This window comes from Bombina bombina, chromosome 6, assembly GCF_027579735.1.
Source record: "Bombina bombina isolate aBomBom1 chromosome 6, aBomBom1.pri, whole genome shotgun sequence".
NCBI lineage: Eukaryota > Metazoa > Chordata > Amphibia > Anura > Bombinatoridae > Bombina > Bombina bombina.
This window is the reverse complement of record NC_069504.1, coordinates 121,266,278-121,292,993: the sequence shown is the minus strand read 5'-3', so window position 1 is coordinate 121,292,993 and position 26,716 is coordinate 121,266,278. Positions and strand designations below refer to the sequence as shown.

The 26,716-nt window shown below is 37.0% G+C and overlaps 1 protein-coding gene across 1 annotated transcript in view; it reads right to left on the bottom strand.

The window, feature by feature from the left end:
- The window catches only part of SLC2A13 (solute carrier family 2 member 13), a 617,139-nt gene that overhangs the window by 307,743 nt on the left and 282,680 nt on the right, over positions 1-26,716 (bottom strand). Inside the window, exon 3 of the mRNA XM_053716589.1 lies at positions 24,328-24,536. Coding sequence (XP_053572564.1) covers positions 24,328-24,536 — 209 coding nt within the window. The remainder of the gene's footprint in view (positions 1-24,327; positions 24,537-26,716) is intronic.

Below are 26,716 nucleotides of genomic sequence, written 5' to 3'. Positions count from 1 at the left end.
AAAATCTGAACATTTTGTTGATACTCTTTTCTAAAATAGTTTATTTCCTGTTGTAATTTTTTTTAATTTATTTATAAATTTATTTTTACCAGGTGGATTTCCAGTTTAATTTTGAGCTATTAACTTGCTGGTAGTGATTACATTATTATCCTATTCCAGTAAACCTCAATTCATAATTGAAATTCATATTAAGAAAGTAGACATGTCATGGAATGTCATTTTTAATATAATGCTCAATCATTCTAGACCATGATCTCAATTTAGTTTGTGGATTAACTTAATTATGCTTCACCTGATATATCATATGTTTTATTGTTTCTTACTATTCATTTAATTTATTTTATATTGTGTCAATCATGAGAAGTCGTTTTTGTGGTTTACAGTTATATTGGTATTCTAGTTAAATAGATTTAAATCTTTAGATAATTTTGCTATTAATCAAATGCTTATATATATTAAATCTCTTTCAACGCACTCTCATTAGCTAATGTCAAACATACCAGGGTGCAGAAACAGTCAAACAATCCATTATTATTATCATTATCAGGTATTTGTAGGGATCAAGTGGGTAGAGGGCCCTTCCGAGAGTTTCACTGTTGTAGTCGGCTCTTATGAAGGTGATCTGCCAACAGCTGGGCTCATAGACTTACATTCTAAGGGGTTCAAGGGGAAAGCAATGGAGTTAGGAAAGGTTAGTGTTGGTTGTATGCATCCCTGAATAGTAGAGTTGTTAGGGAGCGCTTGAAGCTGTTAAAACTAGGAGAGAGTCTTGTGGAGCGAGGCAGGGAGTACGGAATCCATCAAAGAAAATCACACTCTCTGGGTTTAAGCATAGTAAACAGGTTTATTCTGTGACATTTATTCTGTGACATTTTGGGGCATTAACCACTTCCTCAGATTGAGAATTGTATTTGACGCGTCAGTTCTTGGCATGCTGCCATCGCAGACTATCTGTATCATCACTTTTGGTTCCAATAAACCAGCTACAAAGCATCGAAGAATTCCTTGTTCTCCCGTTGTTTCTTTTTCTAGTTTGCCGCTAGAGGCTATAAGAATGAAGATATTGTCCTGGCCAAGAGAGCAGCTGCCCACACTACTCAAAAATAATTGATGGTGACCTGTAAGGCTAAAGATGTTACGGTGAGGATGAATTTCACCACCACCTACAGCCCACAATTAAGAAATATGGGTAGAATACTGAAACAGGATTGGCATGTGGTCATCAGTGACACATCATTACCATATGAGAAATATGAAGCACCTAGAGTTGGTTTCAAATGTGGTAGGAGACTGCGGGATATGTTAGTATTGACTGACCCCCAACACTGCTATAAAAAAGAATCGTGGTTGCAACCTACCAAAAAGGATTCTTACAGGTGCCGTAGCTGTGTCACCTTTCATTCGATGATACAGGGCAATAATTTCAGACACCCACACACCAATCGAAGATACTAAATAAAACATTTTCACACATGTACAACCTCATACGTGGTATATATGCTAAGCTGCCTTTGTGGATTCTTTTATGTGGGGAAAACTTCAGACGATATCAAAAAGAGAATGGTGAATCACAGGAGTGCTATAGAGAGAGAGAGAGAGAGAGTGTTTTTAGTATAGGGTAGGGAATTTTATTATTTTGGGGGGCTTTTTATTTTATTAGGGGGATTAGATTAGGAGTAATTAGTTTAAAAAATTATAATTCTTTTTTTATTTTCTTTAATTTAGTGTTTGTTTTTTTTGTACTTTAGTTTATTTAATTTAATTGTAGTTAATTGTAGGTAATTTATTTACCGTGAGAAAGCCACGGAGGTGGCGAAATGCGCATCAGGCGCTCGATTTGAATGCTGACAGTATTATAACGTTTGTGTGTGTATAATTGGGATAAGCCTAGCCGCATTATATACTTATTACATAATATTCCATAGACTTATTTAGCCCTTTTCTGGGCATATATGTGGAACTTCATTGCGGTCACTAGTATATAATTGTCAAACATTAAGATACGTAGTATGGGACTCTGACAGGGTGTAGTACCGCTCCAGTATTGCACTAGCTAGATAATTTGTGCGAGGTCAATCCTCTTTTTAGATTAGTTTCTTGTGCAATCCGTGAGCATTTTGTGGTACACCCCTGCCAGATGCACCATCCACACACACAGGTCTTGTGGGAATAATTGTTCTTAGCAACATATACATGATAGCAGTATAGTATTTACACTCTACCAGTGTTGGACCCTGTCCTGACATTGAATTCAGATAGACTTCCTTACAGTCCAACCCTAATGTGTAACCATATACAGAACTTGCGATGCTAATTCAGGCTCACAATGGCTGAGCTCTGTATTTAGCATAATAATTTGAGGAAGTGTATCTTCCCTCCTTGTATTGGACTAACCATTGTTGCTAATGCTAAGCACTCTATAACATCTGAGACTACCAGCTACCCACTTGACATAATTTGTACGGCCATTATTTGGCACTGCAGCATTCATTTTTTTATTTTATTTTTAATACACAACACACGGAGTGAATGTTTATCACCTATATACAAAAGTTTTTTTATTGAATTTAATAAAAGTTATGTTTTATGTAGATATAACCCAGTCCTACACATCTACTTATATCATGAATTCCTAATAGCCTATTTTGAGTGCTCAGGTATATCCATTTCTTCTTCTCATATTTCTATGTTAATACAGGATATTGAGCACCCCCCCACTCCTTTATGATTCTGATGAAGGAAAGATAATTTTCCTCCCTAGAGATAGGAGTTAATTTTGTTGGGGAACGTATAAGCACTACTAAGATAGTAATATTCCTCTTCTCTAAACTCTTAAACATGTTACAGAGAAAGCAATGCATTTTATAGTGAAAGCAAGGCATGTTACAGAGAAAGCAAGGCATTTTACAGAGAAAGCAAGGCAGTTTACATTAAAGCAAGGTAATGTACAGTGAAAGCAAGGTAATGTACAGTGAAAGCAAGGCATTTACAGTGAAATCAAGGCAATGTTATAGAGAAAGCAATGCATTTTATAGTGAAAGCAAGGTAATGAACAGTGAAAGCAAGGTATTTTATAGTGAAAGCAAGGTAATGTACAGTGAAAGTAAGGTAATGTACAGTGAAAGCAAGGCATTTTATAGTGAAAGCAAGGTAATGTACAGTGAAAGTAAGGTAATGTACAGTGAAAGCAAGGTAATGTACTGTGACAGCAAAGCATTTTACAGTGAAAGCAATGCATTTTACAGCGAAAGCAATTCATTTTACAGCGAAAGCAAGGCATGTTACAGCGAAAGCAAGGCATGTTACAGCGAAAGCAAGGCATGTTACAGTGAAAGCAAGGCATGTTACAGCGAAAGCAAAGTATGTTACAGCGAAAGCAAGGTATGTTACAGCAAAAGCAAGGCATTTTACAGTGAAAGCAAGGTATGTTACAGTGAAAGCAAGGTATGTTACAGTGAAAGCAAGGCATTTTACAGTGAAAGCAAGGTATGTTACAGAGAAAGCAAGGCATTTTACAGTGAAAGCAAGGTATGTTACAGTGAAAGCAAGGCATTTTACAGTGAAAGCAAGGTATGTTACAGTGAAAGCAAGGCATTTTACAGTGAAAGCAAGGTATGTTACAGTGAAAGCAAGGCATTTTACAGTGAAAGCAAGGTATGTTACAGTGAAAGCAAGGCATTTTACAGTGAAAGCAAGGCATTTTACAGTGAAAGCAAGGTATGTTACAGTGAAAGCAAGGTATGTTACAGTGAAAGCAAGGTATGTTACAGTGAAAGCAAGGCATTTTACAGTGAAAGCAAGGCATTTTACAGTGAAAGCAAGGTATGTTACAGAGAAAGCAAGGCATTTTACAGTGAAAGCAAGGTATGTTACAGTGAAAGCAAGGCATTTTACAGTGAAAGCAAGGTATGTTACAGCGAAAGCAAGGCATTTTACAGTGAAAGCAAGGTATGTTACAGTGAAAGCAAGGCATTTTACAGTGAAAGCAAGGTATGTTACAGTGAAAGCAAGGCATTTTACAGTGAAAGCAAGGTATGTTACAGTGAAAGCAAGGCATTTCATAGTGAAAGCAAGGCATTTTACAGAGGAAACAAGGCATTTCACAGTGAAAGCAAGGCATTTTACAGTGAAAGCAAGGCATTTCATAGTGAAAGCAAGGCATTTTACAGAGAAAGCAAGGCATTTCATAGTTAAAGCAAGGCATTTTACAGTGAAAGCAAGGCATTTTACAGTGAAAGCAAGGCATTTCATAGTGAAAGCAATGCATTTTACAGTGAAAGTAAGGTATGTTACAGCGAAAGCAAGGCATGTTACAGCGAAAGCAAGGTATGTTACAGCGAAAGCAAGGCATGTTACAGTGAAAGCAAGGTATGTTACAGTGAAAGCAAGGCATTTTACAGTGAAATCAAGGCAATGTTATAGAGAAAGCAATGCATTTTACAGTGAAAGCAATGCATTTTACAGTAAAAGCAAGGCATGTTACAGAGAAAGCAAGGTATGTTACAGAGAAAGCAAGGCATTTTATAGTGAAAGCAAGGCATGTTACAGAGAAAGCAAGGCATGTTACAGTGAAAGCAATGCATTTTATAGTGAAAGCAAGGCATGTTACAGTGAAAGCAAGGCATTTTATAGTGAAAGCAAGGCATGTTACAGTGAAAGCAATGCATTTTATAGTGAAAGCAAGGCATGTTACAGTGAAAGCAATGCATTTTATAGTGAAAGCAAGGCATGTTACAGAGAAAGCAATGCATTTTATAGTGAAAGCAAGGCATGTTACAGAGAAAGCAATGCATTTTATAGTGAAAGCAAGGTATGTTACAGTGAAAGCAATGCATTTTATAGTGAAAGCAAGGCATGTTACAGAGAAAGCAATGCATTTTATAGTGAAAGCAAGGCATGTTACAGAGAAAGCAATGCATTTTATAGTGAAAGCAAGGTATGTTACAGTGAAAGCAATGCATTTTATAGTGAAAGCAAGGCATTTTATAGTGAAAGCAATGCATTTTATAGTGAAAGCAAGGCATGTTACAGAGAAAGCAAGGCATTTTACAGTGAAAGCAATGCAGTTTACATTAAAGCAAGGTAATGTACAGTGAAAGCAAGGTAATGTACAGTGAAAGCAAGGCATTTACAGTGAAATCAAGGCAATGTTATAGAGAAAGCAATGCATTTTACAGTGACAGCAATGCATTTTATAGTGAAAGCAAGGTAATGAACAGTGAAAGCAAGGCATTTTATAGTGAAAGCAAGGTAATGTACAGTGAAAGTAAGGTAATGTACAGTGAAAGCAAGGTAATGTACTGTGACAGCAAAGCATTTTACAGTGAAAGCAATGCATTTTACAGCGAAAGCAATTCATTTTACAGCGAAAGCAAGGCATGTTACAGCGAAAGCAAGGCATGTTACAGTGAAAGCAAGGCATGTTACAGAGAAAGCAAGGATTTTACAGCGAAAGCAAAGTATGTTACAGCGAAAGCAAGGCATTTTACAGTGAAAGCAAGGTATGTTACAGTGAAAGCAAGGCATTTTACAGTGAAAGCAAGGTATGTTACAGTAAAAGCAAGGCATTTTACAGTGAAAGCAAGGTATGTTACAGTGAAAGCAAGGTATGTTACAGTGAAAGCAAGGCATTTTACAGTGAAAGCAAGGTATGTTACAGAGAAAGCAAGGCATTTTACAGTGAAAGCAAGGTATGTTACAGTGAAAGCAAGGCATTTTACAGTGAAAGCAAGGTATGTTACAGTGAAAGCAAGGCATTTTACAGTGAAAGCAAGGTATGTTACAGTGAAAGCAAGGCATTTTACAGTGAAAGCAAGGTATGTTACAGTGAAAGCAAGGCATTTTACAGTGAAAGCAAGGCATTTTACAGTGAAAGCAAGGTATGTTACAGTGAAAGCAAGGTATGTTACAGTGAAAGCAAGGTATGTTACAGTGAAAGCAAGGCATTTTACAGTGAAAGCAAGGTATGTTACAGTGAAAGCAAGGCATTTTACAGTGAAAGCAAGGTATGTTACAGTGAAAGCAAGGCATTTTACAGTGAAAGCAAGGTATGTTACAGCGAAAGCAAGGCATTTTACAGTGAAAGCAAGGCATTTTACAGTGAAAGCAAGGTATGTTACAGTGAAAGCAAGGCATTTTACAGTGAAAGCAAGGTATGTTACAGTGAAAGCAAGGCATTTCATAGTGAAAGCAAGGCATTTTACAGAGAAAACAAGGCATTTCACAGTGAAAGCAAGGCATTTTACAGTGAAAGCAAGGCATTTCATAGTGAAAGCAAGGCATTTTACAGAGAAAGCAAGGCATTTCATAGTTAAAGCAAGGCATTTTACAGTGAAAGCAAGGCATTTCATAGTGAAAGCAATGCATTTTACAGTGAAAGTAAGGTATGTTACAGCGAAAGCAAGGCATGTTACAGCGAAAGCAAGGCATGTTACAGCGAAAGCAAGGTATGTTACAGCGAAAGCAAGGCATTTTACAGTGAAAGCAAGGTATGTTACAGTGAAAGCAAGGCATTTTACAGTGAAAGCAAGGTATGTTACAGAGAAAGCAAGGCATTTCATAGTGAAAGCAAGGCATTTTACAGAGAAAGCAAGGAATTTCACAGTGAAAGCAAGGCATTTTACAGTGAAAGCAAGGCATTTCATAGTGAAAGCAAGGCATTTTACAGAGAAAGCAAGGCATTTCATAGTTAAAGCAAGGCATTTTACAGTGAAAGCAAGGCATTTTACAGTGAAAGCAAGGCATTTCATAGTGAAAGCAATGCATTTTACAGTGAAAGTAAGGTATGTTACAGCAAAAGCAAGGCATGCTACAGCGAAAGCAAGGCATGTTACAGCGAAAGCAAGGCATTTTACAGTGAAAGCAAGGTATGTTACAGTGAAAGCAAGGCATTTTATAGTGAAAGCAAGGCAAGTTACAGAGAAAGCAAGGCATCATGAATCATGAAAGTTTATTTTGGACAAGACTGTCCCTTTAACCATTTTTTTAAAAGATTTGATTGCCTAATTGTGTATAACAAACACAGTTTTAAAAGTCTGCTTTTATTATTCATAGTAATGTCCTTTTTAAACAAATAAATTGCATGATGCAGAAAGTTACTGCCAAATATCATACAATGCTGTATCTGATACAATGATAAAAACACTCATTTGTAGACACTAACATTATACCCTAATAATAGATGAACATTTTGTTGATAATTGCTCTTTTCAACAAACATATTTTAGTTAACATTGAATACTGTTCCAAAGGTTTGCACAAAAAAATAAATACTCTGTCCAAAACTACAGAATAAGACAGAAGGCTATGTTAGTCATCATAAGCAGAGGCTTACATAAATACAGTTATTTAACATGAAATCTGGCACTATTTACAGATTAATTTTTTACACTCATTTTTAAAGAGAAATTTAAGGCTTAGAATAAAATACACTCGGCTAGATTACGAGTCTTGCGTTAGCCTTAAAAAGCAGCGTTGAGGGGTCCCAACGCTGCTTTTTAACGCCCGCTGGTATTACGAGTCAGACAGGAGAGGGTCTACCGCTAACTTTTTTTCCGCGATTTTAGCTTACCGCAAATCCCCTTACGTCAATTGCGTATCCTATCTTTTTAATGGGATTTTCCTAACGCCGGTATTACGATCGCTAGAAAAAGTGAGCGGTACACCCTCTCCTGGCAAGACTCCTACCGCATTTAAAAGTCAGTAGTTAAGAGTTTTATGGGTAAACGCCGGAACATAAAGCTCTTAACTAAAGTGCTAAAAAGTACACTAACACCCATAAACTACCTATTAACCCCTAAACCGAGCCCCCCCACATTGGAAACACTTAACTAAAATGTTTAACCCCTAATCTGCCGACCGGACATTGCCGCCACTTTAATAAATTTATTAATCCCTAAACCGCCGCACTCCCGCCTCGCAAACACTAGTTAAATTTTATTAACCCCTAATCTGCGGTCTCTAACATCGCCGACACCTACCTACATTTATTAACCCCTAATCTGCCGACCCCGTCGCCGCTACTATATTAAATTTATTAACCCCTAAACCTAAGTTTAACCCTAACACCCCCTAACTTAAATATAATTTAAATAAAACGAAATAAATTTACTACAATTAAATAAATTAATCCTAATTAAAACTAAATACTTACGATAAAATTAACCCTAAGGCCTAGATTTGGAGTTTCGCGGTAGCCGTGAAAACCAGCGTTAGAGGCTCCTAACGCTGGTTTTAGGCTACCGCCGGTATTTGGAGTCACTCAAAAAAGGGTCTAACGCTCACTTTCCAGCCGCAACTTTTCCATACCGCAGATCCCCTTACGTCAATTGCGTATCCTATCTTTTCAATGGGATCTTTCTAACTCCGGTATTTAGAGTCGTGGCTGAAGTGAGCGTTAGAATTCTAACAACCAAACTCCAGCCGCAGGAAAAAGTCAGTAGTTAAGAGCTTTCTGGGCTAACGCTGGTTCATAAAGCTCTTAACTACTGTACTCTAAAGTACACTAACACCCATAAACTACCTATGTACCCCTAAACCGAGGCCCCCCCACATCGCCGCCACTCGATTTAATTTTTTAACCCCTAATCTGCCGACCGCCACCTACGTTATCCTTATGTACCCCTAATCTGCTGCCCCTAACACCGCCGACCCCTATATTATATTTATTAACCCCTAACCTGCCCCCCACAACGTCGCAGCCAGCTACCTACAATAATTAACCCCTAATCTGCCGACCGCAAAGAGCCGCCACCTACATTATAGCTATGTACCCCTAATCTGCTGCCCCTAACACCGCCGACCCCTATATTATGTTTATTAACCCCTAATCTGCCCCCTCAACGTCGCCTCCACCTGCCTACACTTATTAACCCCTAATCTGCCGAGTGGACATGAGCGCTACTATAATAAAGTTATTAACCCCTAATCCGCCTCACTAACCCTATAATAAATAGTATTAACCCCTAATCTGCCCTCCCTAACATCGCCGACACCTAACTTAAATTATTAACCCCTAATCTGCCGACTGGAGCTCACTGCTATTCTAATAAATGTATTAACCCCTAAAGCTAAGTCTAACCCTAACACTAACACCCCCCTAAATTAAATATAATTTTAATCTAACGAAATTAATTAACTCTTATTAAATAAATTATTCCTATTTAAAGATAAATACTTACCTGTAAAATAAACCCTAATATAGCTACAATATAAATTATATTTATATTATAGCTATTTTAGGATTAATATTTATTTTACAGGTAACTTTGTAATTATTTTAACCAGGTACAATAGCTATTAAATAGTTAAGAACTATTTAATAGCTAAAATAGTTAAAATAATTAAAAATTTACCTGTACAATAAATCCTAACCTAAGTTACAATTAAACCTAACTACACTATCAATAAATTAATTAAATAAAATACCTATAATTATCTACAATTAAACCTAACACTACACAATCAATAAATAAATTAAATACAATTCCTACAAATAAATACAATGAATTAAACTAACTAAAGTACAAAAAATAAAAAAGAACTAAGTTACAAAAAATAAAAAAATATTTACAAACATTAGAAATATATTACAACAATTTTAAACTAATTACACCTACTCTAAGCCCCCAAATAAAATAACAAAGCCCCCCAAAATAAAAAAATGCCCTACCCTATTCTAAATTACTAAAGTTCAAAGCTCTTTTACCTTACCAGCCCTGAACAGGGCCCTTTGCGGGGCATGCCCCAAGAAGTTCAGCTCTTTTGCCTGTAAAAAAAAACATACAATACCCCCCCCAACATTACAACCCACCACCCACATACCCCTAATCTAACCCAAACCCCCCTTAAATAAACCTAACACTAAGCCCCTGAAGATCTCCCTACCTTGAGTCGTCTTCACCCAGCCGAGCCAAATTCTTCATCCAAGCAGAGCAAGAAGAGGTCCTCCATCCGGTAAAAGTCTTCATCCAAGCGGGGCAGAAGAGGTCTTCCATCCGATTGAAGTCTTCATCCAAGAGGCATCTTCTATCGTCATCCATCCGGAGTGGAGCGGCAGCATCCTGAAGACCTCCGACGCGGAACATCCATCGTGGCCGACGACTGAACAACGAATGACGGTTCCTTTAAATGACGTCATCCAAGATGACGTCCCTCGAATTCCGATTGGCTTATAGGATTCTATCAGCCAATCGGAATTAAGGTAGGAATATTCTGATTGGCTGATGGAATCAGCCAATCAGAATCAAGTTCAATCCGATTGGCTGATCCAATCAGCCAATCAGATTGAGCTCGCATTCTATTGGCTGTTCCGATCAGCCAATAGAATGCGAGCTCAATCTGATTGGCTGATTCAATCATGTTGTTCAGTAATGTTGGGGGGGGGGGGTATTGTATGTTTTTTTTTACAGGAAAAGAGCTGAACTTCTTGGGGTATGCCCCGCAAAGGGCCCTGTTCAGGGCTGGTAAGGTAAAAGAGCTTTGAACTTTAGTAATTTAGAATAGGGTAGGGCATTTTTTTATTTTGGGGGGGCTTTGTTATTTTATTAGGGGGCTTAGAGTAGGTGTAATTAGTTTAAAATTGTTGTAATATATTTCTAATGTTTGTAAATATTTTTTTATTTTTTGTAACTTAGTTCTTTTTTATTTTTTGTACTTTAGTTAGTTTAATTCATTGTATTTATTTGTAGGAATTGTATTTAATTAATTTATTGATAGTGTAGTGTTAGGTTTAATTGTAGATAATTATAGGTATTTTATTTAATTAATTTATTGATAGTGTAGTGTTAGGTTTAATTGTAACTTAGGTTAGGATTTATTTTACAGGTACATTTTTAATTATTTTAACTAGGTAGCTATTAAATAGTTAATAACTATTTAATAGCTATTGTACCTGGTTAAAATAATTACAAAGTTACCTGTAAAATAAATATTAATCCTAAAATAGCTATAATATAATTATAATTTATATTGTAGCTATATTAGGATTTATTTTACAGGTAAGTATTTATCTTTAAATAGGAATAATTTATTTAATAAGAGTTAATTAATTTCGTTAGATTAAAATTATATTTAATTTAGGGGGGTGTTAGTGTTAGGGTTAGACTTAGCTTTAGGGGCTAATACATTTATTAGAATAGCGGTGAGCTCCAGTCGGCAGATTAGGGGTTAATAATTGAAGTTAGGTGTCGGCGATGTTAGGGAGGGCAGATTAGGGGTTAATACTATTTATTATAGGGTTAGTGAGGCGGATTAGGGGTTAATAACTTTATTATAGTAGCGCTCAGGTCTGGTCAGCAGATTAGGGGTTAATAAGTGTAGGCAGGTGGAGGCGACGTTGTGGGGGGCAGATTAGGGGTTAATAAATATAATATAGGGGTCGGCAGTGTTAGGGGCAGCAGATTAGGGGTACATAGGGATAATGTAAGTAGCGGCGGTTTACGGAGCGGCAGATTAGGGGTTAATAATAATATGCAGGGGTCAGCGATAGCGGGGGCGGCAGATTAGGGGTTAATAAGTGTAAGGCTAGGGGTGTTTAGACTCGGGGTACATGTTAGAGTGTTAGGTGCAGACGTAGGAAGTGTTTCCCCATAGCAAACAATGGGGCTGCGTTAGGAGCTGAACGCGGCTTTTTTGCAGGTGTTAGGTTTTTTTTCAGCTCAAACAGCCCCATTGTTTCCTACGGGGGAATCGTGCACGAGCACGTTTTTGAGGCTGGCCGCGTCCGTAAGCAACTCTGGTATCGAGAGTTGCAGTGGCGTTAAATATGCTTTTTGGAGCCTAACGCAGCCATTCTGTGGACTCTCAATACCAGAGTTATTTTTATGGTGCGGCCAGAAAAAAGCCAGCGTTAGCTACGCGGGTCCTTACCGGTAAAACTCTAAATCTAGCCGTAAGATAGCTACAATATAACTTATAGTTACATTGTAGCTAGCTTAGGATTTATATTTATTTTACAAGCAACTTTGTATTTATTTTAACTAGGTAGCATAGTTATTAACTATTTAATAACTTCCTAGTTAAAATAAGTACTAAATTTACCTGTAAAATAAATCCTAACCTAAATTACATTACACCTAACACTACACTATCATTAAATTAATTAAATAAATTACCTACAATTAACTACAATTAAATTAAATAAACTAAAGTACAAAAAAAACAAACACTAAATTAAAGAAAATAAAAAAAGAATTATAATTTTTTAAACTAATTACTCCTAATCTAATCCCCCTAATAAAATAAAAAGCCCCCCAAAATAATAAAATTCCCTACCCTATACTAAAAACACTCTCTCTCTCTCTCTCTCTATAGCACTCCTGTGATTCACCATTCTCTTTTTGATATCGTCTGAAGTTTTCCCCACATAAAAGAATCCACAAAGGCAGCTTAGCATATATACCACGTATGAGGTTGTACATGTGTGAAAATGTTTTATTTAGTATCTTCGATTGGTGTGTGGGTGTCTGAAATTATTGCCCTGTATCATCGAATGAAAGGTGACACAGCTACGGCACCTGTAAGAATCCTTTTTGGTAGGTTGCAACCACAATTCTTTTTTATAGCAGTGTTGGGGGTCAGTCAATACTAACATATCCCGCAGTCTCCTACCACATTTGAAACCAACTCTAGGTGCTTCATATTTCTCATATGGTAATGATGTGTCACTGATGACCACATGCCAATCCTGTTTCAGTATTCTACCCATATTTCTTAATTGTGGGCTGTAGGTGGTGGTGAAATTCATCCTCACCGTAACATCTTTAGCCTTACAGGTCACCATCAATTATTTTTGAGTAGTGTGGGCAGCTGCTCTCTTGGCCAGGACAATATCTTCATTCTTATAGCCTCTAGCGGCAAACTAGAAAAAGAAACAACGGGAGAACAAGGAATTCTTCGATGCTTTGTAGCTGGTTTATTGGAACCAAAAGTGATGATACAGATAGTCTGCGATGGCAGCATGCCAAGAACTGACGCGTCAAATACAATTCTCAATCTGAGGAAGTGGTTAATGCCCCAAAATGTCACAGAATAAATGTCACAGAATAAACCTGTTTACTATGCTTAAACCCAGAGAGTGTGATTTTCTTTGATGGATTCCGTACTCCCTGCCTCGCTCCACAAGACTCTCTCCTAGTTTTAACAGCTTCAAGCGCTCCCTAACAACTCTACTATTCAGGGATGCATACAACCAACACTAACCTTTCCTAACTCCATTGCTTTCCCCTTGAACCCCTTAGAATGTAAGTCTATGAGCCCAGCTGTTGGCAGATCACCTTCATAAGAGCCGACTACAACAGTGAAACTCTCGGAAGGGCCCTCTACCCACTTGATCCCTACAAATACCTGATAATGATAATAATAATGGATTGTTTGACTGTTTCTGCACCCTGGTATGTTTGACATTAGCTAATGAGAGTGCGTTGAAAGAGATTTAATATATATAAGCATTTGATTAATAGCAAAATTATCTAAAGATTTAAATCTATTTAACTAGAATACCAATATAACTGTAAACCACAAAAACGACTTCTCATGATTGACACAATATAAAATAAATTAAATGAATAGTAAGAAACAATAAAACATATGATATATCAGGTGAAGCATAATTAAGTTAATCCACAAACTAAATTGAGATCATGGTCTAGAATGATTGAGCATTATATTAAAAATGACATTCCATGACATGTCTACTTTCTTAATATGAATTTCAATTATGAATTGAGGTTTACTGGAATAGGATAATAATGTAATCACTACCAGCAAGTTAATAGCTCAAAATTAAACTGGAAATCCACCTGGTAAAAATAAATTTATAAATAAATTAAAAAAAATTACAACAGGAAATAAACTATTTTAGAAAAGAGTATCAACAAAATGTTCAGATTTTTTCAAAGGCGTTAAAACTAAAGTAAAGATGGAATAAAACACATTTTAACTCTTATTTTCATTATTAATATTATGCTTTAATATAAAACAATATGTAGGGTGATCAAGATATGGAAGGTCTGTTCCACTGGGCTTCTATCCTCGCTTTCATTGAATGAAGCCTGGTACAGTTAAAATCTTGCTATGAAACACCTAACCTGCAAAGATTCCTACCTGAATCAACTGGTCACACCCCTGCCTATTATAGGCTCTGTCCCTGATCATTCAAACCACACCCCTGAGTTTCTTAGCTCCTACCCTGCAACCATAATTCCTCTGCTGAATTGTTCATCACAAATAAAAGTATTCATTTCCTGAGCTGCAACACACCTAAAACCTAATGTGCAGCCAGCTATCATTAACTATGTAACTATGAATATAGAGCGTCTCATCATACATTTAGAATGTCACATGATCTCAGATTATCTCTTTTTACTGCTGAGATATTTCCCTCTCCTCTGCTGATATTGTTTCTAAACTTTTGTGCTAATCAAATTGATATATTCAAGCAAGTTTTCTATGAGTCCAATAAGGTGTAAAAGTGATATAAAGTCACGCTTATAATAGGTGCTGCACCTCCGGGTGCAGTAACAGCAATCTGGGACCTCTCAGTCACCCAGTAGACCACTCTCTTGGTAAACAGGATCCTCACCAAAACTCCACGATCCGGCGTGAAAGTATCCCAAACAACAGCAAGTGTATCATAAAAGCATATCTTTATTTAAAAACAAAGCAACGCGTTTCTCAGCCTCTCAGGGGCTGTTTCCTCAGACTGAATAGCCTGAGGAAACAGCCCCTGAGAGGCTTTCTGCATGACGGTACTAGGCCATGTTGGCGCCTCTGTGTTTTTTCTCCTCCGAAATATTACATCCCAGGTATTGACATCCTACGTCAGAGAGCGGCCACACTATTGGAATTCTAAGACTTTTCCACATTGTATTGTGTTGTCTGCTGGTGCTAACTATTGTTTTGGGACATATGGTCTGTATTTTTATGTTGAATGTAGTTCACCAAATGTACATTTAACAAGTATTATTTTCTGATATCACTTAAAGATATATAATAAGGAAGCGCCCCCTATGGGATTGATGCCTAGTTGCATTTCTCCTTAACATATCTGGAAATTTTAAAAGTAGGTAAACACAACCTGGAAGTTTAAGTCATAAACTAACGATAAAAAGAGAATATAAATTCATAGAGAAAGTGAAGCAATCTGCCAGGGATGAACAACAGCTATGTTGCTTGTTCGGAGGAGGATTACCTGGTATTTTGAGGCTGGACTGACCTAGTTAGGCAGGATAGACTGAAATACTTCAGGAAAGTTCTCTGTGAAAAGCACAATTGGGCTAAAGAAGTTACTCTCAGGTGGTAACCGGGCCATAGAACAAGCCACTGAGCAGTTCGTTTTTTGCAGACTGCTTTGCTTTCTGTATGTATTTGTATTATGACCTTGGGGAAAGTCTCTTTAAAGGGACACTGAACCCAAAATTTTTATTTTGTGATTCATATAGAGCATGCATTTTTAAGCAACTTTCTAATTTACTCCTATTATCAAATTTTCTTCATTCTCTTGGTATCTTTATTTGAAATGCAAGAATGTAAGTTTAGATGCCGGCCCATTCTTGGTGAACAATCTGGGTTGTTCTTGCTGATTGGTGGATAAATTCCTCCAACAATGAAAAAGTGCTATCCAGAGTACTTAAACAAAAAAAGCTTAGATGCCTAGTTTTTGAAATAAAGATAGCAAGAGAACGAAGAAAAATTGATAATAGGAGTAAATTACAAAGTTGCCTAAAATTGCATGCTCTATCTGAATCACAAAAGAAAAATATTGGGTTCAGTGTCCCTTTAAGGGTGATGGGTGAATCCAGACAGTGATTATGTTACAATTTAGGACTAGATTACAAGTGGAGTGCAAAATTGCGCTTACGGTAGAGCGATATTTGCACTCCACTTGTAATACCAGCTCACGCAATTGTGCACTGGTATAAGTCCAGCGCAAAGCGAACGAGAGCTCGTATTCGCATTGCACGGAAGCTTTGCGCTCAATAGAGTGCGCTTCCATAGCCTCCAATGGGAGCCTCATTCTCATATGCAAAACAGAAAGAGAAGCAGTCTGCCAGGAACGAACAGCAGCATCAATAGCTTGTTCTATGGCCTGGTTACCACCTGGAAGTAGCTTCTTTCTGCCCAATTGTGCTTTTCACAGAGGAAAACTTTCCTATAGTATATCAGTCTGATCCCGCCGACAAGGTCAGTCCAGCCCCGAAATACCAGGCAATTCTCCTCATTCTCATGCCATCACACACGCAGTGAAGGGGTAAGCCGCACAGCTATAGGCAGCAAATTTAAATATATATGTAAATGAATATATACATATATATTTATGTGTCTATATGTGTATATACACATATTAACACGTAAATATATATATATATATATATATATACAGTATGTATATAAGCATATTTACAGGGAACACACAGTCCCTAAAGACCGCTATGTAAAGGCACTTTTCAATGCCGTTTGTATTTTAACATCCCCTCACTTTATGCCCTAAAAACTGCTTTGTGCAGTTATGAATTTTTTTTAACAAGATACTAATATTTTTAATTTTATAAAATGCACTACACACTTTATTTTGGGGGCAATTGGGGGACATTTTATAAATGAACCAGAGGTCTGACCTCTTGTTAATTTTTGGAGAGCTAGCAATAACCAGCAACTTGTAATGGCTTGTTATTTATCGTGTGCCCGTTAACAGGCGAATCTGCCCATTTACGGGCGTGCGATAAATTAGCGCTCCATCAGCCCTATTTTGGTTAATAGGTTTATGTCACTATTTTCTTTGGCCACATTTTTAGACCACATTAAAAGATTTTTATTTTTTTTAAATCTAATTTCTTTTCCTTTCTTGATATTATAAATATAGGGATACCTTGCAACATTTTTTTACAGGTTGTGATAAATCAAAACACACTACCATTATTCCATTGGGAATGGTGTGCTATATACATCATCAGATTTCTGTAATTTTAAAACTAGAAACAAAAGGCTATAGAAACATTGCAATACATTCTTTGATCTTATTTTTACTTCTGTTATCAAATCTCTATTACAGTAATTTGGCTAGAGGTAAAGGGTTACTTTACCATCTTAATGTATGGACCATCTAGTAAAGGATTACAAAAGAAGAAAATGATACATTATTTTTTAGATTAGGCGTTCATATATTTCATATCTATCCTACATATTCTTATTCAATTTCAAGTTTGAGTAGACCAACTGTAAAATAGATAATGAAATGTAACGCTTAAAGGGACACTGAACCCAATTTTTTTCTTTTGTTATTCAGATAGAGCATGAAATTTTAAGCAACTTTCTAATTTACTTCTATTATCAATTATTCATCGTTCTCTTGCTATCTTTATTTGAAAAAGAAGGCATCTAAGCTTTTTAATTTGGTTCAGACCTTTGGACAGCACTTTTTTATTGGTTGATGAATTTATCCACCAATCAGCAAGAACAACCCAGGTTGTTCACCAAAAATGGTCCGGCATCTAAACTTACATTCTTGCATTTCAAATAAAGATACCAAGAGAATGAAGAAAGTTTGATAATAGGAGTAAATTAGAATGTTGCTTACAATTGCATGCTCTATCTGAATCGCAAAAGAAAACATTTGGGTTCAGTGTCCCTTTAATTATTATTTAAATCTTTATAGATCATATGAGACTCATTTATTAAATAGCATATCACAAATATGGGAGCTTATTTTGGAATCCATTTACACTTTTCAAAAATCCTGTAAAAACTTTCATGTATAATATTTATTTTGATGAGCTAATTTTAATAATGAACAGGCAGCCTATTTAAAACAGGTGTGAAGTCACACAGACATAAAAAAGGTGTGAAATACAGTAGATGCCTGCGATGTGACCAATAGGAGAGAGGAGACTGGCCGCAAGTATGCTAAGCAAATCAACAAGACGGGAATATGAGTATCAATAAGAACTGCTTTGTAAACCTCCCTGTCCCCTGAAAGGTATAGGAAGCACAACCTCTGAACCCATTTAAAGGGATATGAAACCCAAAACGTTTCTTTTGTGAATTAGACACATATAATTGTTAAAAAGTTTCCAATTTGCTTCGATTATCATATTTGCTTTGTTCCCATTGTATTCTTTGTTGAGAAGATACCTAGGTCGGTGCCTGGAGCACTTCATGGAAGGAAATACTTTTGCCATCTAGTGCTCTTGCAAATTAATAACATTCTTGCAAAACTGCTGCCATATAGTGCTCCGGATACGTGCACACTCCTGAGCTTAAAGAGATAGTAAACCCAAATATTTTTTTTTTCATGATTCAGATAGAGAATGCAATTTTAAACAACTTTCAATTTTTCTCCTATTATCAATTTTTCTTTGTTCTCTTGGTATCTTTATTTGAAAAAGCAGGAATCTAAGCTAAAGAGCTGGCCCATTTTTGGTTCAGGACACTGGATAGCGCTTGCTGATTGGTGGCTACATTTAGGAGTAAATTAGAAAGTTGCTTAAAATTACATGCTCTATCAGAATTTAGTATCCTTTTAAGTCCCTGCTTTTCAGCAACAGATACAAAGACAATGAAGACAATGTAATAATAGAAGTACATTCGAAAGTAGTTTTAAATGGTGTGCTTTATCTGAATCCTAAAATAAAAACTTTGGGTTTCATATTACTTTAAGCAGGATTGCTTTAAATAGGGGTAAGAAAGCAAACACCCTGAGGTGTGGTTGAGGGGCAGGTTAAAAGGAAATTAAGTTTAACTAAAAGGGAATATAGGATAGATTGAGCCAAGAAAGAAAAATTAAAACAGCAGGAAAAATAGGCAGGAAGTAGGAAAGTACAAAATGTGTTTTTAGAGGTCCTTCAAGTAAGTTATCAATAAGTGATTTTTTTTTTTCTTCAAATTCTATAGAACTTGACATGGAGCTAAATGTCACTACTTACAGGTTTCTGCCAAAGCTGAACCACAAAAAGAAATCCACAAAGATGCTAATGAGCAATAAGTTTATAGACCTTCTCTTCCAACAGTAATAATAAAGCATGGAGGCTCCATATTACCTTGTTTTGAGATTTGCAAGCAGAGCTGAATATTAACCATTTTTTTAAAATTGAGTAAAGGGACCCTATTTATTAACATGCAGGTGGACAAGGTTCACAGGCAGGCAACCCGTCTCAGTTTGCAGGGAACAAGGCAACACCCACTGACAATGTAATACTGCAAGCAATCGTTTGTGCAGAGGCCCTCCTGCTCTTGATCATCCTAGACGACTGAGTCTGAAATGTTTTAAGAGATGTTAGAAAGCAGCTCACTAAAGCCCCATGAGCCAGCCTGCACCACAAATGCTCCAAAGCTACAATAGCAGCAGGGATAGTCGCAATGCTTGGCATGGTTGTCCAGCATCTATCATTTACATTTGACGATTGTGGCTTGGGACTTGAACAGGTTCTATTGTTCGATCTGATGTCTGTATATAAACATAACCTTTTGTTGTATATTTAAAATGCTCACTGTTACAGTTTACCTGTTTATATATATACTAGTCCTAAAGCCCGTTCACACGGGCCATTTTTTGCAGTACAGTGGTCCCACCCCTTGCGTTCTCTCACTCCCACTCTTTTTTGCTTTCTCTCTCTCCCCCCTCTCTTTTTCGCTCTCTCTCCCCCTCTCTTTTGAGCTCTCTCTTTCCCCCTTCTCTTTTGCACTCTCTCTCTCCCCCCTCTTTTGCGCTCTCTCTCTCCCTCTCTATCTCCCCTCTCCCTCTCTCTCTCCCCCCTCACTCTCTCCCCTCTCTCTCTCTGTCCCCCTCTCTCTGTCTCCCCTCTCTCTCCCCTCTCTCTTTCTCTCTCCCCTCTCTCTTTCCCCACATCTCCCCTCTCTCCCCTCTCTCTCTCCCCCCCCTCTGTCTCTCTCCCCTCTGTCTCTCCCCCCCTCTCTCTCTCCCCCTTCTCTCTCCCCTCTTTCTCTCCCCTCTCTCTCTCACTCCACATCTCCCCTCTTTCTCTCTCCCCTCTCTCTCCCCTGTCTCTTTCTCCCCTCTTGATCTCTCTCTCCCTCCTCTCCCCTCTTTTGAGCTGTTTGAGCTCTCTCCGCGGCCTTTCACGGCCCTGCCCCGGGCCCCGCCCCTTTACTGCCTTCACACCAGGCCACGCCCCCTTCACGGGTCTTCCCACTAGGCCACGCCCCCTTACCGATCGGTCACGCCCACTTCTTCTTGCAGCAGTCGGCAGATCAGGTAGGGAATCCAAGGCCAGGTGTGTTTGTCCTCATGCTGTCTCTACTGCGCATGACAGCTTCGGACAAACACATTTGGCCTTTTATAGTATAGGATATCTTATACATGAAGATTGCCTTGATAATCTGTATAGCACAGTTTCTGAAATGTAGAACATACTGTTTATTTGCAATATATGATATCTTTAGTGAATTATAGAAGGCCAATAGGTAGCTCAAGGTGTTTATAGAATTATTGTATTTAATAATAGAGGATACTTGCTGCTTAAAAATGTAAGCGGTTATAAATAATATATTCTTTTTACCAGTAGTCTAACACTGGTTACTCAATTGGAGCAAATAAAAGGCTACCAGCAGCCGCGGCGGCAGGTTTTATATGGTTCATATCATTTGTATAATGGCCCCACAACATATAGAGGTCATTTTTGGGCTCTGATCAGTGTTCACAAACGATAAAGTCACAGTACTTTTAATTTAAACAGACTCTGACCTTTTGTAAACTTTGATAACTCTTGTGTCCAGAGTCATAGTCTATCTCCAAGTCCATCCATATAAGTATTACAAAGGTAAGACCACCTACTATTAAAATGCCTAGTCAGGTTTACCTACATTTCAGTCCTCAATGATGCCTACTCAGTAGGCTAGTCGGAAAGATATAGTCTTTGCCTCCAAATTATACTGTTCATTACCTAAATAATGTTCCATGACATGGTGCAAAATATAGTATATGATTTTGACACTCCAGTTCATTGTGCAGTTATCTTTGGTTCTAATTATGCTATAACCTCTGTTAAGTGGCTAGGTTTAATGATAGTCTCACAAGAGCCTTAGATATAGCTTCCTTCCTAATGGCACGTTGGTTATTGCTAGATCATTATGTACTAATATACAGTATGTTTAATATAACTTCAGGGGTATTAATATTAATAAACTTTTCCTAGAATCCTATATGATGTTTTATGCTAGTTTGTTTTCATATCAAAGTTTGATATATAATATAAAGAAAACTAAAAGGAGGTTCATTCTATGAGATCCAAAAGTGGTCTACTATCTGTTCTGAATTACCTCACCTTGAATGTTTCATATTTTTAGGAGGCCCATGAGTCACTGGGAAGATTTTTTGATTGGCAAATTATGTACACACTAATAATCCTGAAATATGTCCTATAAGCATGCATTATATTCCTTTCTATTCATTAGCACATATTGATTATAGGATGTGATTTAATCTGTCTTTTTATTTTATATGAACATAAATAAAAAAAATAAAAAATGTTATTATATGCTAATTATAAAGTGGGAACAAATAACACAGTGCTATATACAGTAAAACACTTTTATGGGGTACTTTACAATACATACATTACCAATTACAATAAGGGTAGGCTACATTTGTGAGGGTACAATCACTGCGGTACTTAAAGGGATATGAAACAGTGCTCCTTTGGATACAAAAATCAAAGAAAAATAAAACTGATTGCGTTAACCCCTAGATGTGGTTAGGACGTTCCATGCCGTCCTAACAGCACTGGGTTTCAGCAACGTTAGGACGGCAAGTAACATCCCAGCTTTTTTTGGCGTCCTGCACCCTCCTCCTTTGAGGCAATAGGAAATCTGACTGGGGCAGTGCCTAGCATCATAGGCAGTCCCCCATGACCCGATTCTGGCCTTGAAATCACAAGATTGCATCAACGATTGTGTGATTTTGTTTTTCAAGCAAGTTTTTACATCAAGCCTTCATTCCGATGTTAAACACTTGCCCCTGGCATGAAGGGGTTAATTGGCAAACAAATGACTTGTTTTCTTACAAAACGAGCATTTAGAAATTCTCAGTGTAGCCACTGCCTTTAGCAGGATTTTTGCAGCAAAAGTTTGTGTTGCCAGTGTATGTTTATCCTGCAAAGCCAACTCATGTTAAGCATCAATAATTTGTTTGTTTGTTTTTTATTTATTTTTGTTTGTTTTTTACCACATCTTCCGATAGGCAGTTCATATTAATGGCTACTACTGTAAGAAATAATTGTAATGGTAGCAAGAATTAGTTTATTATTTAGTAAAAATGGATAATCATTTCCAATAGTAGTACATACTCTGAATTGCCTTTTGGAAGAGGTGGTATTTGGACATAAGTAGTTTTTTTTAACCACCACTTCAGATAGGCAGTTCAGATTAATACCCTCTACTTTAAATAATAATGGTATCATGAATCAGAAAATCAGAATATTAAAAAATGGATAAACATTTCCAGTAGTAGCACTGACTTTTGAAAGAGGTGGCTTTTTCACATAGTAGTTTTGTTTTTACCATTTTGTCACATGATTTGCAGCGATATCCTCTGAGCATGGCAAGAAACTGACAGGAGCTAGTGCATGTCTCCTAACAAACATGTATAAGGGGAAGCTTCTCCTTTGCCTTCCTGTAGGAATCACAACCCCCTTGTTGGGCTGTGACAGGAAGTAATGGACCCAACACAAATAAAGTTTAAAAAACAAAACAAAAACACAAACTCCTGATTCAAGTGTGTCTGTGTATAAATATGTGTGTGTCTGTGACTGTGTGTGTGAGAATTTATTTTGGAAATGCCATAAAAAAAATTCCCATTAATACCTCACCAAAAAATATTATGGTCATATTATGGGGGGTGGTAGGGGAGCACAGAATGTTGAGTGCCTAGGGCAGCACAAAACCTTAATATGCCACTGATACAAATGTATGTGTATTAACACATAAGCACTGAAATACAGTCTAAGCTAGATTTCAACATGGTGGCACCCATGACAAGAGGAAGGTGGGGAAAATCTCAATACTACACTTCTTAAACACTTTAATAGGTCATCATATGTATTCTTCCATCTTCATTCCTCCTCCTCCCACAAAAAAATGGATAGAAATGACAAACAAGAGGTTTAGCATCAAAAAGTGAACAAGGCATCCTTATCAATTGAGTAGCAATCATTTATAATAAACGGACAGTAAACCTGCAAAATAATGTTATATAATTCTGCACATGGTGCAGAATTAAATAACATCAGCTTAGCGCCGACTTTAAAATCAAAGGATTGGAGAAATATTTTATTCAAAAAATTTAAATTCTCCTGAACTCCGCTCCTGGCTTTACTGAGCGGGTCTTTTTTTCCATAAGTGCTCCCGTCTGGTAAGCTCTGGTCTGGTAGCGGGAGCGAGCTACATTCAGCTTAATGGCGACTAGACAGCGTGCCCGCAAAGTGCTTATGAAAAAAAGACCCGCTCAGTAGAGCCAGGAGCGGAGTTTAGGAAAATTAAATTATGAAATGAAATATCTTTGCAATCCTTTGTTTTATAAAGTTGGCACTAAGCTAATGTTATATAATTCTATACTATGTGCAGAATTATATAACATTATTTTGTAGGTTTACTGTCTCATATATATATATATATATATATATATATATATATATATATATATATATATATATATATATGTGTATATATATATATATATATATATATATATATAAACACACACACACACACATATATATATATATATATAAACACACACACACACATTATATATATATATATATATATATATAAACACACATATATATATATATATATATATATATATATATATATATATATACACATACACACATACACATATAAACACAAACATGCATACACATATAGGTAGGGAGAAGTAGTTTAAGACCTCAGGAAGTTCTATCAGTGCACAGGGGTGGAGAACTACTTATCCATCATATGAAATATCAGCTTCATGCACATATATGACAGAATGTGAGAGAAAGGAGTGTATCACATGAAATACACAAATCCATTATTTGGGGGGCTATACCAAATTAGACATACTAGAATGTTACCAAAAGCCTTGGTATAAAAATTATATAACAGATTATTTGCAAACTCAGATTGTTGTTATTGAACGTTACCTCAGCGTACATAGCAAAACTAGAACCAATCAAAAGAAAAAGAGGGAGTTAGGCCCCTAAATAAAGTTGGGAGATCAAATATTTTCCCTACTCAACGAAACCATGAAGCAGAATACCCACTAGTAACGAGTGTAGAGTGAGAAAGTTATTTTTACATAATTTCAATATAAAGTAAATTGTGCATTACCTGCTCCCATTTCTTTCTCTTCTTCATCAATACTGTTTTTAATACTATCATATTCTTCATCAATTGTTTGATTACCACGAATCTGAGATAGAACTCTTCTAGCCTTTTGTGTCTGGCCTTTCTGAATGAGCCAACGAGGACTTTCTGGAAGGAAAAGGAAACCAAGGAACTGAAGAATTGCAGGAACCGCTGAAAGTCCAAGCATATACCTGCAAAACAAATGTGCAATCTAGCATTAGAACATATTTTACGCTGATATTATTTCATGTATTTCAATAGCAATATATTTGCTTTATTTTATGCAGCAATGGCTTGACATGGCTTATGGCTGCTCTATAGTAAACACAGAAGAATTGTTTATTTAACAAATGTATGCTAAAACGCCAATGCAAATCAATTAGTTTGAGATTAAAATATGTAGTAGTTCTTTTTGAACAAATTTCAAACTTAAATTTTCCTCCCCCCTGCAACATGTGACAGCCAACATCCAATCACAAAATGCATATACTCATAACACCCAGGGGAAATAAAATAGACACTGTGCCAGAAGCAGGGGCCTTAAAGAACCACTAAATACAGTAGAATTGAATAAATGACGAATATACATTAAAAAGACAAACGGCTAGACTACGAGTTTTGTGTTATGAGTGGCTCGGTACTAACTTGCAAGTTATTTCCACCGCTCACCTCCTTATAGCGCTGCTATTACAGGTTTGTAAAAACCTGGCGATGGCAATATAGCAGCGTTGAGCAAAATTGAGCTCCATACCGCACTCAAACACCAGCGCTGCTTTGAGCTGGTTTTACGTGCTTGTGCACGATTTCCCCATAGACATCAATGGGGAGAGCGGGCTAAAAAAAAGCCTTACACTTGCAATAAAGGAGCGTAAAGCTCCATAACGCAGCCCCATTGATTCCTATGGGGAAAGAAAAGTTATGTTTACACCTAACACCCTAACATAAACCCCAAGTCTAAACACCCCTAATCTGCTGCCCCCGACATCACCACCACCTACATTATACTTATTAACCCCTAATCTGCCGCCCCCGCCACCACCTACATTACACTTATTAACCCCTAATCTGCCGCCCTGACACCGCCGCCACCTACCTACACTTATTAACCCCTAATCTGCCGCCTCAATGTCGCCGCCACCTGCATTACAGTTATTAACCACTAATCTGCCGCCCCCGACATCGCCGCCTTCTACCTATACATAACCCTTAATCTGCCGCCCCCAACGTCGCTGCCACTATACTAAAGTTATTAACCCCTAAACCTAACCCTAAGTCTAACCCTAACGTAACCCTAACACCACTAACTTTAACATAATTAAAATAAATCTAAATAAAAAACATAATTTATGTACGAATTTACCTGATAAATTAATTTCTTTCATATTGGCAAGAGTCCATGAGCTAGTGACGTATGGGATATACATTCCTACCAGGAGGGGCAAAGTTTCCCAAACCTCAAAATGCCTATAAATACACCCCCACCACACCCACAATTCAGTTTAACGAATAGCCAAGAAGCGGGGTGATAAGAAAAGAGCGAAAGCATCAACAAGGAATTGGAATAATTGTGCTTTATACAAAAAAATCATAACCACCATAAAAAGGGTGGGTCTCATGGACTCTTGCCAATATGAAAGAAATTAATTTATCAGGTAAATTCTTACATAAATTATGTTTTCTTTCATGTAATTGGCAAGAGTCCATGAGCTAGTGACGTATGGGATAGCAAATACCCAAGATGTGGCACTCCACGCAAGAGTCACTAGAGAGGGAGGGATAAAAATAAAGACAGCCAATTCCGAAGAAAAATTAATCCACAACCCAAATCAAAAGTTTTAATCTTATAATGAAAAAAACTGAAATTATAAGCAGAAGAATCAAACTGAAACAGCTGCCTGAAGTACTTTTCTACCAAAAACTGCTTCTAAAGAAGAAAAAACATCAAAATGGTAGAATTTAGTAAAAGTATGCAAAGAAGACCAAGTTGCTGCTTTGCAAATCTGAGCAACAGAAGCTTCATTCTTAAAAGCCCAGGAAGTAGAAACTGACCTAGTAGAATGAGCCATAATCCTCTGACGCGGGGAATTACCCGACTCCAAATAAGCATGATGAATCAAAAGCTTTCACCAAGATGCCAAAGAAATGGCAGAAGCCTTCTGACCTTTCCTAGAACCAGAAAAGATAACAAATAGACTAGAAGTCTTTCTGAAATCTTTAGTAGCTTCAACATAATATTTCAAAGCTCTTATCACATCCAAAGAATGTAAAGATCTCTCCAGAGAATTCTTAGGAATAGGACACAATGAAGGGACAACAATTTCTCTACTAATGTTGTTGGAATTCACAACCTTAGGTAAAAATTTAAATGAAG